Raw genomic sequence first — 14,276 nt, forward strand, 5'->3', positions numbered from 1 at the left:
ATTGGATGTTTGACACAGATTTCTAGAAGAAGGATTAAGGAATCAAAAGTAAATGCTTACTAAAAAAAAAGAAAAAAAAAAAAAAGTAAATGCTTATATAAATTAACTAGATTCAAAGTTACCTTCCAAGGAGTTGTATTATTTTGCCTTCCCCTACATGATGTATGAAAGCGTCTATTTCCCCACAATCCCAAACCTCACAGACACTGTCAAATGTTTGGTTTTCAATAAGCTGTTTATATATTAAGGGTATCACCTTTGGTTTGTAAAAACCAAAAAAAGACTTGCAAATATTTTTTTTTCAGTCTGTAGTTTATTATTTTTTTTTAATTTTGCATATGGTGTTTTTTGGTGTTCTATTTTAAAAATTTGTATGCAAAACAAATTTATCAAACATTTCTCCCTTACTGCTTCTGAATTTTAACTGATACTTAGGAAAATTTTTCCTACCTCCAGGTTATAGAGGCATTTATCCAGCTTTCTTCTAATATTTGTATGACTTCGGTTTTTACATTTAAATCTCAGGTCCATTTAAAATATGTGTTGGTGGATGGTGTCAGGAATGGATCTATTTTTATTTTCCATATGGATTTCCAGTTATCCTAGCATACCAACGATAAAAACCTATGCATCTCCACAGATATGAAAGTTTAACTTTATTGTAATCTAAGTTCATTCATTCAATTGATTTCTGAATTTCCTGTTCTGCTTCATTGTTCTCTATATTCCTTTTTTTTAATTATAGAAGTTTTATATTATAATTTAATGTCTAGTAGAGCTAACCTTGCTCTACTTTTTCAGTTTTTCTGGTTAATCTTGAATATTTTCAAAATGAATTTCATAATCAACTTTTCAAGACCCAGTCTTAAAAAAATTATTATATTTGTACTGGGATTACCCTAATTTTAATCACTAAATTAGGACGCAAAGGCATTTCTATGATGTTTGATTTTTTTTCTTTCCAAAAGTATGATGTGCCAATCACTAAAATAGATAAGCTCTTCTCTTCTATTTTATCAAATGGATTTTTTTCTATGTGGTTCAATTCCTCATTTACAACAATTTTTGTATTTACAAATGAAATACTTGCTCTGCCTAAAAATAATATATGATACATGTAGGGGCCTAAATCTAATTGTTTATGGACAGCTACATTATGAAATAAAGCATAATCTGGAACTGGAAACCTATAGTGGGATCAATATGTAATTCCCATTTACCTCTATAATTTTTCACAAATACTACAAGCAGATTTTCATGTTTCCACTTCATACTCCAAAGCAACGTGCCAAATCTAAAAACAGGGTAACTAAGATAGAATGATTGAAAACAGGAATTCTCTTATTTAAAAATTTAAAAAAAGCAGACAACATAAGGAACATTTTATCTTAATTCTAGAATAATTACATCTCAACCACGGGCCACTGTGGAGCAGAATATTCTATACTTACAGCTATTTGCAAAAGACAGCTATTTGTTTAAGACAAGTATGGACAATCTCAGAATGAGTTCATGATAAATTAAGGCAAACATAATTCCCATTATCAAAGGGTTATAAAGACAGGTTGAGCATTTTTTGTTGTTTTCAGCTGCTTTACTCCATTATGTGCTACTTGACAAAAGACCTTGTTAATTTTGTTTTCTCACATCATAGTATGAAATTGTATTGAGTATAGGATAGTAGGAAAACTAAGACATTATGATTAAACACACATGCAAAAAAGATTATATACACATACACATATACACATGCACACTTCCATCTACTTTGGATCTGACTGGATTCATACATATTTCTGTACAACTTACTGAAACAATTATTAAAAAGTAGTGTTATGAAGAAGTAAGCAGTAATTTGCCAATATCATAAAACTCAATTTATGACTTTTCCATGAAATATTTGGAAAATTACAAATATTAAAAGAACAAGTTTTTTATATATACACTTTCCACAAAATGCATATAAAATAAAGCAAGTCACTTACAATTTAAAGTTACCACAGAAAAGGTCACCCTTGTTGGTTGATCCACATGTCAGCCTACCCAAATGGTCTATAATCAGATAGGAATTTTACAGCATATGTAGTCTATTGGCTTTTACTTGGATATTTTCTTGAACTGAATAAAAAAACAAATCAAAAGTGATTCAGAATAACCAGAACTAACAATGTACAAAGTCTAACAAAACATTTATACAGAACAATTTCAAGTTCATAATATGATTTTGGTAATAAAGCATTTGCTATCCAAATTGTTCAACAGCCTTCTTTAAAGTGATAAAAAAAAATTTATAGGCTGAAATAATTAATTTGCATACTCCAGAGCATTAAATTGTGATAACTCACCAAATAAAATAAGCATCCATTCTTTTCAGAGAAATAAAGTATGGCAGTTAAAACCAAAACAGCTCTTTTGGTTTACATGAGAAAATACCTAATTTTTTCTTTGTTTTCCTGCTCTCAAGAAGTAGTTTCCATTGTTTCTACAGATTGAGTTATATGTTGGACTGAGACAATATAAAATCAACTAATCTACTTACGACACCTTTCCTGTAACTACTCTACATTAGTCCTTTATTATTTGCCCTTTTTCTTCCTAATGATGAGAAAAGAACAATCTCTTTAAAATGTGATCTGAAGACAGATATGTGAGACTATGCAGTATACACACACACCATATTATATTTTCATAGTATTCAACACAAAAAATAATCACTTTCCCTTCAAACACACACAATCAAGATGCAAGTGTAAGATAAAATACATATGAAGCTCCAGTAATAGTATCAATGTTTATGAAAAGAATTCTACAGCCCTAAAGGCAATTACTTATTTAACTATTTGCATGCTCATTCACTTTTGATTATCCTATTTGAGTACAAATAAATACAAGCAAGATGTAAGCAATTGTGTACTTGACTAAGCACACAGATATTTTTGATATTAATTTGTTCCTTCTAGTATAATTCCAATGACTACACAATTTGTACATGGCCATGCTAGGGAATCAGTGCTTTGCAACACAATTCAATAACCCTCAAGCACCTTCTTTAGAGACAAACTTTTTAAGCTTAAATTAAAAAACAAAAAGAATTCAATGGGGTGGGAAAGACTGGTAGAAGTGTGAACACTAAAGGTAGGATTTACCTCTAACACAGTAAGGGGTCAGGGTAACTGTAATAAAAAGAAATATATACTACTTCTGAAGAATTCAATTGGCTAATCTCAATTTTGTATTATAGCTTCCGGTCACATCAATTTCTGTACTCTTAAGCAACTCTATCAGATACAGGAAGAGGAAGACCTCACAAAATTTTGGGGGTATAAATGTAGAATACACAGCTGTGACCGTCCCTTCTTACCCAGGTTCCATCAAGCACGATGAGGGGTCTCAAGCACATAAGCGTGGAAATCACCATTCAAATCCAACCTCTGACAGCCATTCCTCAGCCACCTCTTGGGCCTAGAGATACATAGTGTCCTCAGGAACACAAACCCAGAGAAGAGGCCTGAACTTTTCCTCCAAGTGTCCTCTGGCAGTTTTGTCAGGGAATTTGGGGATACTAGCGACACAGTACATGGTTTAGAAAGGAGACTGAATATGTATGATTGAGTAGCCATGTCTCTGTAGTTCCAGGTACTCTTCACTCTGTGAAAAGGCAGTCTAAAGTAAGAGATACAAAACAGGCTCCCCAGATGCCTAGTCAAAGAGCAGCTTGAGATCACAGTAATCATCAAGACCTCAATATGTGTTTAATGAGAGGCCTTCTAGAAATTCTGCCAATCAACCTAGCTCAGTCAGAAACATACCAGCTCTTCCACTGTTAATGTCCGAACAACTCAGTAGTAATCATGAATGTACTTTCCCTGAGCCTTGGGTTCCTTTATTAAATCAAGCTGGCTGGATCAGCTGTCTACTTGCAAATGCCATACGCCAGCTAATACTAATCTGTAAAATACAAAGTTGAACTAACTCCAGCATTTGCCACATATTGTCCTGCTCTACCTGGAAAGAAAGAACATAAACCTTAATCAAATACTACCAGAGGGCAATCAATGCAAGCATGGGTATACTACCAAGTTCAACAGTACTGTAGCTCTGTCTTATCCATAATAATAGAAAAGGTTTCAAAAAAGCACTTTTTGTGGGAGGTATTACAGGTCGGAAGCCTGCTCCTAGAATTATCTTACAAATAAATGAAATGATTCACTAAATCCACTTGCTAAAAAACTGTAGTTGATATTAATACTTCAGAATCTGATACCAAGACACCTTTCCAGGTTCATCTTTTCTGTACATCTCACATGATGAAATTTAATCTATTCTCACCCCTTAAACTTCTCCCTACATTCTCACCAAGCATATTCAGAACTCTGTGACCTCATGTGGGCTGTTTCCTTTGCCTCCTTCTCTGCTTGGCAAACACCTAGTTAACCTTCAGGGCTAATTGAAATATTACCTTTCTAAGTTGCCTGATTCACACAGGCAAAGTTGATGACTTTGCTACCTATATATACAGCACTTCATCAATATCTATACAAAAGACCAAAAGGTACATATCTAGAGTCTGGACTGTAACCTCCCTTAGAGCAGGGACAATATCATTATTCTTTGAATTTCCACTGTTTTGGACATAGTATGTTTATTTTTGGGTATGCATTTAAAGTATACTTTTTTTAATAGAGTAGCTTCTGCTTAGTATCACTTATAGGTATTGCACAAAAAAAGAAGGCTGGAAATGATTATAGTGATTTCATTTTAAATTTTGTGTAGATTGTATTTATCATCAGACAACTACCTATTTATTCAAAGAAACAAGAGTCAGATGCATGGAAAATCTTGGTTATTAGAAACTATGTAAAAGCAACTGGAGGCTAGCCATCAAATGCTACAGTTCCCCATTTTATTTTTTAGCATCCTGTGTTTATTTTTCTAGCTCTGCTGAAATTTAGAAAATTCAATTCCATGAATATTATGTATGCACACAGGATCCAATGTTAATATTCTGAAAAAAAATAAAGTTACTTGAATATTGTACTCTTTCTCAGTATAGGTAGCAAAGTATCAAAATGTGTATCTCAGAAATCTAATTGCATAATATTCTTCCTAAACAAGTCCATATTTTCTTTAGAAGGTGTGTATACAATCAGAATTTTAAAATTTCCTCATGAATTCGTATTAGTTTTTATTGTATTGCCAAGGAGCAATACATACAGACACATACAAACACAAGGTCATTTCTCTCATAAGAACATAAATACCACCATTCTGAGATTCTGAGCTAGGAAGGCAGCAGAAAAGTAATAGAAAGGAGGCTAGAGCTGTAAAAGTCATTGCGTAAATTGAACATTAAATTGCATTTGTGGGGATATGTGTGTACATACCTGAGCAGGTGTATGTATGTTTGTATAACTAGAGGAAAGAAGGCATCACTGATATTGTAGAGTTTCTTGATGTTATCTTATAATAAATAAAAATCAGTCAAGACAAACAAAGAAAATTACCTAAGCTCGCTAATAGGTAAACTTTAAACTTTCCACATTTTCTCCATGCTGACCATGAATCCATCACTTCAAAGACCCCAAGAAACCAACAGTCAGGAAACACCTTCCCCACATTTCACATTCTCTACCCATATCCCATACCCGAGAATCCTAAAACTGCACTCTAGAAGCAGTAGGGTAACATCTTATTTAAAAATGACAATTTTTAAGAATAGCAATATTGCTAATAATTTAAACATAGGGAAATGAATTATCTTATTAAAAGACAAGTTCCCAGCGTAAACCAATGGAAGGACAAAATAACAGTTAGAAATTAGAAAATATCTATTACATAGGATGATTTTATTCAAAAGAAGTCATCATACTAACATTGGGGATATACACTTACAGTGAGTCTTTAGTCAGGGCAGAGAAATAGTCTTCCCACACATATTTTATCCTCTGAAAATAGGGCTTAAACACAATTTGAAAAAATATATGTAATCCTACCCTTCAACAAGTAAATCACTCAATAAATGTTTTCTTGAGTTTCTACTATCTGCCAGTCACTGTTCTATTGGGAAGAGGCAGAAGCATATAAAATTAATATATGAAAAAAATTTCAAATGTTAATAAATGTAATAAATAAAAGAATGTGACAGTAAGATAGAGTTATTAAAGGAGGTTTCCATGTGGAGGCAATATTGAAGCCAAAATGATGGGATGATGGGAGGAGGAAAATTCTGGGAGAAGAACCTTCCAACCAGAAGGAAGAATAAGTGCAAATATCCCAAGGCAAGAATACATTTGGGTTGTGGCAGGACAGGAGAAATGCCAGACAGATTGGTGATTAGTGAAAAAGGCAAAAGAGTGAAGAAAGTCAATAGAGAGTATTAAGCAAGAGGGTGGCTCAATCTAATTTATAATACAATCATTTAGGCTAGTGTGACCTTGGGCAAATTATTTCATCTCTCTGTGCTCAAGTTTCCTCATCTTTACAATGACAACAGTACTAGCATCTACCTCAGAGTTGTGGTGAGGGTTAAATGAGTTATAATTTGCATACCATACATTTCACTCATTTAACTTGTAGAAATCAATCAATGGCTTTCAGTATATTCACGGAATTATACAACCATCACCACACTAAATTTTAGAACATTTTCATTATCTCAAAAAGAAACCCAGTACTCGTAGTCATCATTCCCCAATCTCCCCATCCTATACCATCCCCCATTACCATCCTAGGAAACCACTAATCCACTTTCTGTCTCTATAAATTTGTCTGTTCTGGACATTTTATATAAATTGAATGGTACAATATGTCATTCTTTCTGATTAGCTCCTTTCAACTTAGGATAATGTTTTCAAGGCTCATTCCATGTGGTAAAATGTACCAGTGCTCTGTTTATTTTACTGCCTAATAAAATTCCATTGTATGAGTATATATTTTATTTATCTATTTATCAGTTGTTGGACATTTGGGTTCCTTCCATTTTTTTACTATTATGAATAATGGTGCTATGAATATTCATGTTCAAGTCTGTGTGGACATATGTTTTCATTTCTCTTTCATTTTTTAGGAGTGGAATTTCTGGGTCATATGGTAATTCTATGTTTTATCTTTTGAGGAAGTGTAGGGCTGTTTTCCAAAATGGTTGAACCATTTTACATTCTTGTGAGTAGTTGCGGTAGTTAGATTCAGTTGTCAACTTGGCCAGGTGAACATGCCTAGTTCTGTTGCTGAGGACATGAGCCAATGGTAGGTGAACCTCATCTGTTGCTCATTATATCTGCAGTCGGCTACGAGGCGTGCCTGCTGCAATGAATGATGTTTGATTTAATTGGCTGGTGCTTAAATGAGAGAGCTCAATGTAGCACAGCTCAAGCGCTCAGCATACCTCACCTCAATACTCACAGGTCAGCCCAGGCCTTTGGAGATGCAGAAGGAAATCACCCCAGGGAAAGTTGTTGGAACCCAGAGGCCTAGAGAGAAGGCCAGCAGAGATCACCCTGTGCCTTTCCACATAAGAAAGAACCTCAGCTGGAAGTTAGCTGCCTTTCCTCTGAAGAACTAACGAAATAAATCCCTTTTTATTAAAAGCCAATCCATCTCTGGTGTGTTGCATTCTGGCAGCTAGAAAACTAGAAGAGCAGTGTATGAGAGTTCTAATTCTCTATCTCCTTACCAACACTTGATATTATCTGCCTCTTGATTGTAACCATCTGTATTAGTTAAGGTTCTCTAGAGAAACAGAATCAACAGGGAACACATGCAAATATAAAATTTATAAAAGTGTCTTATGTGACTGCAGGAACGTAGAGTCCAAAATCCACAGGGCAGGCTGTGAAGTCGACAACTCCAATGGATGGTCTGAACTCCACAGGAGAGGCTCACCAGTCGAAGCAGGAATGGGACCTGTCTCCTATGAATCCTCCTTAAAAGGCTTCCCGTGATTAGATTTAGCATCACCAATTGTAGAAGACACTCCCCTTTGGCTGATTACAGAATCAGCTGTGGATGCAGCTGACGTGATCATGACCTAATCCTATGAAATGTCCTCATTGCAACATACAGGCCAGCACTTGCCCAATCAGATAAACAGGTACCACAACTTGGCCAAGTTGACACATGTCCCTAACCATGATACCATCGTAGCGGGTGTTAAGCAGTATCTCATAGTGGCATTGAGTTGCATTTCCCTGATGGCTAATGATGTTGAACATCTTCTCTTAGAATCAGAATATTGGGTGAAATTGATCATTGTTTTTGGTATGCCATTTCATATGCAACTTTTCAAAGCCTCTATCATGTAAAACTCAAGTCATGTAATTTAATGACGCCAAAATGTTGAGCCTATTGCTTGTCCACATAGTTGACAATATGAATCAGATAAGAGTGACATCACCAACAAGTCTCACACAACGGAACTATAATGACATCACTGGCATAAATGTAAGTTTCTATCAATGCCAATTCATTAGTTCTAGCACAGGAATGGTTTCATATACTAGGTGCCTTACATCATTCTTATCTTTTCAACAAAATTAAAGTTTCTTAATATTTATTTCTAAATACTTGTTAAAAATGTTGGCTCAAAATTTTTTAAGCAATTAGTTTCAATGGTGGGATGAAAAAGACTAATTTTAGCAACGAAGTCATATAATCTATAAGTATATAACCATTTTATATTATATGTATATCATACATAGATATTTTATCTCTCTAGGTTTTCAGAAATTTAAAGAACAAAAGTAAAGATTATAGACACAAGGCATATGGCAGCAGAAAAAGTAGAACCACCATTTTTCAAACTAAGTAAAACTAATTTAACATGATATTGTAGTGATACTAAGAAGCATTTTTACTTTTCTTATTTTTTTATTTATTTTTATTTTTATTTTATTTATTTATTTATTTATTTTTTTATAGATCAAGATATTAAGGGTCCGTCTCCTGTAGAAGCATTTTTAAATTTAATGCTGGAAAAAAAAGTAAATTATCTTGACAGTTCTGCTATGTGTAGTTAGGAAAGTGGTTGAGAATATTAATTGCTAGGACTCTACTTGTAAGGGAAGAAAAGTCAAGTTTAAGTAGTTCAAGCAAAAAAAAGAAAGAATGTAATGGTGACTCTGACCAAGCATGCATAGGCAAAACTGAGGGTAAGCAGGTACAAGTGTTTAATACCATCACAACTATCTTTTGCAACACATCTTGGGCTCTTTTTGAATACTGGCTTATTCCTCTGCTATTATGGATAGTTTTTTCCTTTTGTCAGGGAATATGGTCATTGACAGAGAAGGTTCATAACCTTTCAGTGTCATGATAAAAACATAAAGAGCTTCTCTGTTCTATTTTGAATTTGAATTTTTTCATTGAAAGAGGGATTCAGAATGGCCTGGACTGGATCATATCTCTTGAAATGATCATCATGGTGAGGAGGGTGAGGTATTAGGCCAGACTGGGCTTGGTTATTCAACCATCCATATGAGTGAGGGTCCATTAGAAGAAAGAGAGGAGTAAAGAGCTAGACAGTATTTATTACAACTTGGGCAATATTTGCAGATGAAACAGAGAAATGAGAACATGAAGTTAGGAAGATCAGTTTACTATGCAATTATGGCAATTCAGGTACTAGGAAGAAAATATTTATTTTCAACAGATACATATTGAGCATCTACTACAGAAAAGTTAACAGACATATTCTCTGACCTCATGGAGTTTACAGTCTAGTGAGGAAAACAATATATAAATAAATACGTGAACATATATGCATATAAAATTATTGCTTTAAGTGCTCTGAAGTAAATATTTTAATAGCTTGCCAAGATAGAAATAAGGAAGGGACCTACTCGAATTAAGTGATCAAGCAATGTATTTCTGAGAAGGTAACATTTAAGCTGAGACCCAGAGCACAAGGAGGCCAAAGTCATGTACACAGGCATAGGCAACTACGGGGAGCAGGGGTATGAGGTGGAGAAGGAACAATAGGCAAAAAACTCATGAGGAAGAAATGGGTTTGGCACTTAAGAAATAGGGCCAGTGTAAATATATCCAATGTGAAACATGTCCAGATCATAATGCCCAAGTTGAGAGGGAACATGGATGATGCCAGAGCATAGGCAGGAGCCAAACCAGGAAGGATGTTACAAATTATGGTAAGCAACTTTACTTTTTTTCCTAAGTATAGGTCATCCAAGGGTTCTGGCAGACTAGTAAAATGGCATAACTTTGTGACAAGTGATTACTCCAAGCTGCTGAGTGATGAATGAGATGGATGAGTTATATTAGTCTAATACAAATAAAGAAATGTAGAATCATTCCCTGCACAACCCAGCCAAGCCACAAATTTTACAAAGGAATCCCTTCTACATTAGTATGGATCCATAGGCTTTCACTCAACCTCTATGAGTTTCAATTTCCTCATTGATAAATCAGGAATAAAGATATATACTTTAAATGAAAGACTAGCTCAGAAATTATATAACATATCTAACACAATGCTTGGCAGGTGGCAGTTACTCAGTAAATGTTAAGTCCTTTCTCATTTATTTCTCTTGGAGCTTAAAAACCCTTTTCAATTTATTAGTAAGTAACAAATTATGAAAAATAATAAGCTAATTCATTAATAACTACCAAATTATGAAAAATAATAAGCTAGAGCCATACTACCTGGTCTGGGCAGCCAAAACCAAGAGCCTAAGTGATTTAGACACTATAATTTGAATGGAAAATAATTTTGATGTTCATGAAGCTGTACATTCCAAACCAAATACAATATAAACTGTGTACTCCAAAGAGTAAACTCGGTATTAAATAAATATCCAAATTCTCTGTCCCAATCTATATAACATATAAAATCCAGATAAAGAAGGTAAATAAATATACTTAAATGTCCATCCTTTTGATTTGCTCAAGTTCTGTACCTACAAGCCAGCTTCAAAATTTATTACTCTCTACCTTTTAAAAAATATGCATAGAAAAATTAGAAAATTCAAAGACTCTATACCCAAGTGACTTATTTTACATTCATCATCTTGTACCTCCCAAAAGTTCTCAACAATCTTGGCAATATTAATACAGATGATTCTCCCATGAAAGAAATGATGGGACAGAACAATAGCCAAAAGAAGGTCTTTTAGAGCTGTACTAACCAACAAGGTAGTCACAAGCTACATGCAGCCATTGAACACATGAAATATGTCCAGTTTGAATTGAGATACACTGTAAAGGTAAAATACATGCTGGATTTCAAGGAAATAATACTAAAAAAGAATATAAAATATTTCACTTTTTCATATCCACTATATGTTGAAATGACGAAATTTCATATAAACATGGATATAATTTAATATTTAAAATATATTATTATACTAATTTCATTTTCTATTGCCTTTTTTAATGGGGCTATAAGAACTGAAAATTACATCTGTAGCTTGCATTTGTGTTTCATATTATATTTCTAAAGGAAAGCACTGCTCTATAACATCATGCATTTTTAATTCCATGAACTCTGTAAATCTGTTATAGAATAAGTCAGGAAATAAATAAATGAATAGATGCTTGAGTGAATGAATGAATAGGCAAATAAATGAAGCTCATGATGTGATACCTCTGGTTAAATGATTTTACAATATCACTTGATAATTGTTGGAGGACAATGCTCAATGTAGATAATTTAGTAAATATTAAAGTTATTATTACATTTCAACTGATGAGTAAACATGTATTAAACTAAAGGCCTATAGGTCATGTAGTATGCTAGAACATGGTATGCCAATATACTTAGGTTATGGTCACGGCTCTTCTGTAGTTTATACTTTACAGTTTTACAGTAGGATATAAACAAGAAAACAAATGAGTACAATAAAATGTTTTTGTGCTGTGGCATCTAGCAGTTCTCTAAAGGAAATGGGGAAAGAGGACATTTTCGTTGTTCCGGAGCATAAATAGTGCTACTGGCATTTAGAGTCCAGAGCCCAGCAAATATAAATGCCCTTCAATGTGTGGAGCATCCTGCACCACAAAGAACTGTTCAGTTCAGAATATTAACAGTGTCTCTAATGAGAAACACATAGTGTCATGGCACACTGAGAGCAAGATCACTACCGCAGATTACGATGCAAATTTAGTCATTGTCTTCTGATGCTGGTACCTGAAGACTGGGGTGATTATAGAGCCAAATACTCACAGTCTCCATCCTCAGAGTGCACAAATCAAGATTACACAAAATCATCTCTGTTCTTTGGTATATAAAATATCTATATATACATATAAACATATCACAAACATTTATAGATAAATGGTGTGTGTATTGGTAATGATATATTTTGCCAATCTCTGCCTGGGAAAAGAAAAAAATAAGTTAAATGAAGCAGTTAATTGCTATAAGCAGAATTTCCATATAGAGAAAAATAACTTTAAAAACATTTTCCCCATTTATAAATCCTTTTGTTACTAAAATGGAAATACCAGTCATGCCATCCTTATCTAATCTCCAAATGACAAATCAGCAAAAGTTAAAAAGCAAACAAACAAACCAAAAAACAACCAACTTAACCAACTTTCTGTCATTTAATAGCCAGAGGTGTTACTCATTACAAAAGATATTCCCAATCTAGAACAGTAGGGTGAGAAAGGGATAGTCACTACTCAATACAAAATGTCAGAATTCTTAAGGGATAAATGAGTTAAACTACTATAAATAGGAATCAAGGTATTTATTATTTGATAATGACAATGCTTAAGTATGTATGAAACCTATAATGATGTCATCTCAAATATCAAACCTGCCTCTCCCAAAAGAACCAAAAAAAGACCCTTTGAAGAATTGATATTCTAGAGTCTTACTCAGGCCCAAGGCAACAGAAATGTTTTCATCCATACTTAAGGATCTAGGGTAGGCAAGGCTATTTGCCTCCAAAACAAGCAAAATGCCCATTTCTAAGTGTCTTACTACATAATTATCTCTACAAGGGGCAAAAAACCATGAATCATAAATTATGGAGGAAAATCTAGTATAAGAGTGGAACAATGACCAAAACTGATACCGTTTTTGCGTTAAAATATACAAGGCTAATTATGATTTTAGCACTTGTTTTATCCTTGCTTTGTTCATAGGCCAAATTTAAACACTTCTCATCTCCTTCAATGAAAAGTGGCGCTATTATGTTCCTGAAGCATGACCAGGGTTCCTCAAAGCCTAATTTTTAGGTCTTAATTGGCTGAGGCAATGGGAGACCATACAAAGACCACTTCATAGAGAAAGGCAAGATTGCCAGGTCACTTGAGAACAGAGGAGAGCTAGCTGAGAGCTATTGCTGAAATCTTACACACTGTTCTGGGAAGTTTTACCAAATAGTAACTTAAACAAAATGAAAGACACTTATCCATCATCAAAATACAAAGCCCAGAGGGGTTTAAGTTACCTTGTAGAAACAGAACAAATAAAACATAGTAACAATTATCTTCATTAAATAATGGAATGCATCATAATAAAGTCCAGAAAGCCTTATAGAAAATGGGTATTATGATTGGTTTGGTGGTGTGCTATTAATTTCAACTATTTGGCTATATCCCTTCATAACCTTTAAATTCCAGGGAACTTGACCTGGCAATTCAAGAGGGATACCACTTATTAACACTTTTGTTCATCTGAGAGCACTGAATATGCAATCTACCTGTATATCTACAAAACTGAATAATCATCAATCCATTCATCAATTCACATGACATTTGTTGTATGTTATGTGATAAAAGACACTTAAGACATTGAATAAAATTTTCTTGGCCCTCAGTTTGTTCCTTAAAAACAAAATAACAATTTATTATTAATAATTCATAAACATATACAAATTATACAAATAGACGATTTGGAATAATTTTAAGTAAGTTGTTATTTAGCGTCAACTCTAACCGCTGATGACAGGTTCATGAAACAGACAAAAATCATAGAAAAAAATTTTATCTCTGAAGTTTAAGACACTATGGAAAAGGGTACAATGAAGATCAGAAATTAATCTACAAAAACTTTTAAAATATTTTATGCTCACATTAAGAAAAAAGACAGCAAGAAAGCTATTAAATGAGATTTTGCACATTATGGGGTTCAAATCAATTGGATTTACTACTGATTACTATACACTGATTCTATGTAGAACTAGAAATTTCAGACATTCCTCACCTGCAAATTTCAATAAGTTGTTTATAAACTTGTTTTACTTTGATTTCACAAAAAATAGAAAAAGCTTAACATTTTTTTTCAGGATGGTTATCCACTCAAAGGCTTAATT

The 14,276-nt window shown here is 33.7% G+C and overlaps 1 protein-coding gene across 9 annotated transcripts in view; it reads right to left on the reverse strand.

Moving 5' to 3' along the window:
• CEP128 (centrosomal protein 128) overlaps window positions 1-14,276 on the reverse strand; it is a 667,241-nt gene that overhangs the window by 282,402 nt on the left and 370,563 nt on the right. Inside the window, exon 20 of one of the 9 annotated variants that reach the window (XM_077123225.1) lies at window positions 1,951-2,118. The exons of 7 other annotated variants lie outside the window; for them this stretch is intronic. In XM_077123225.1, coding sequence (XP_076979340.1) covers window positions 2,072-2,118 — 47 coding nt within the window. In that variant the 3' untranslated portion in view covers window positions 1,951-2,071. Of the gene's footprint in view, window positions 1-1,950; window positions 2,119-11,363; window positions 12,329-14,276 lie in introns of those variants that run through there. One more of the 9 variants, XM_077123224.1, reaches the window with a different exon arrangement.

The sequence above is a fragment of the Tamandua tetradactyla genome, chromosome 12, assembly GCF_023851605.1.
Source record: "Tamandua tetradactyla isolate mTamTet1 chromosome 12, mTamTet1.pri, whole genome shotgun sequence".
NCBI classification, from domain to species: Eukaryota; Metazoa; Chordata; class Mammalia; order Pilosa; family Myrmecophagidae; genus Tamandua; species Tamandua tetradactyla.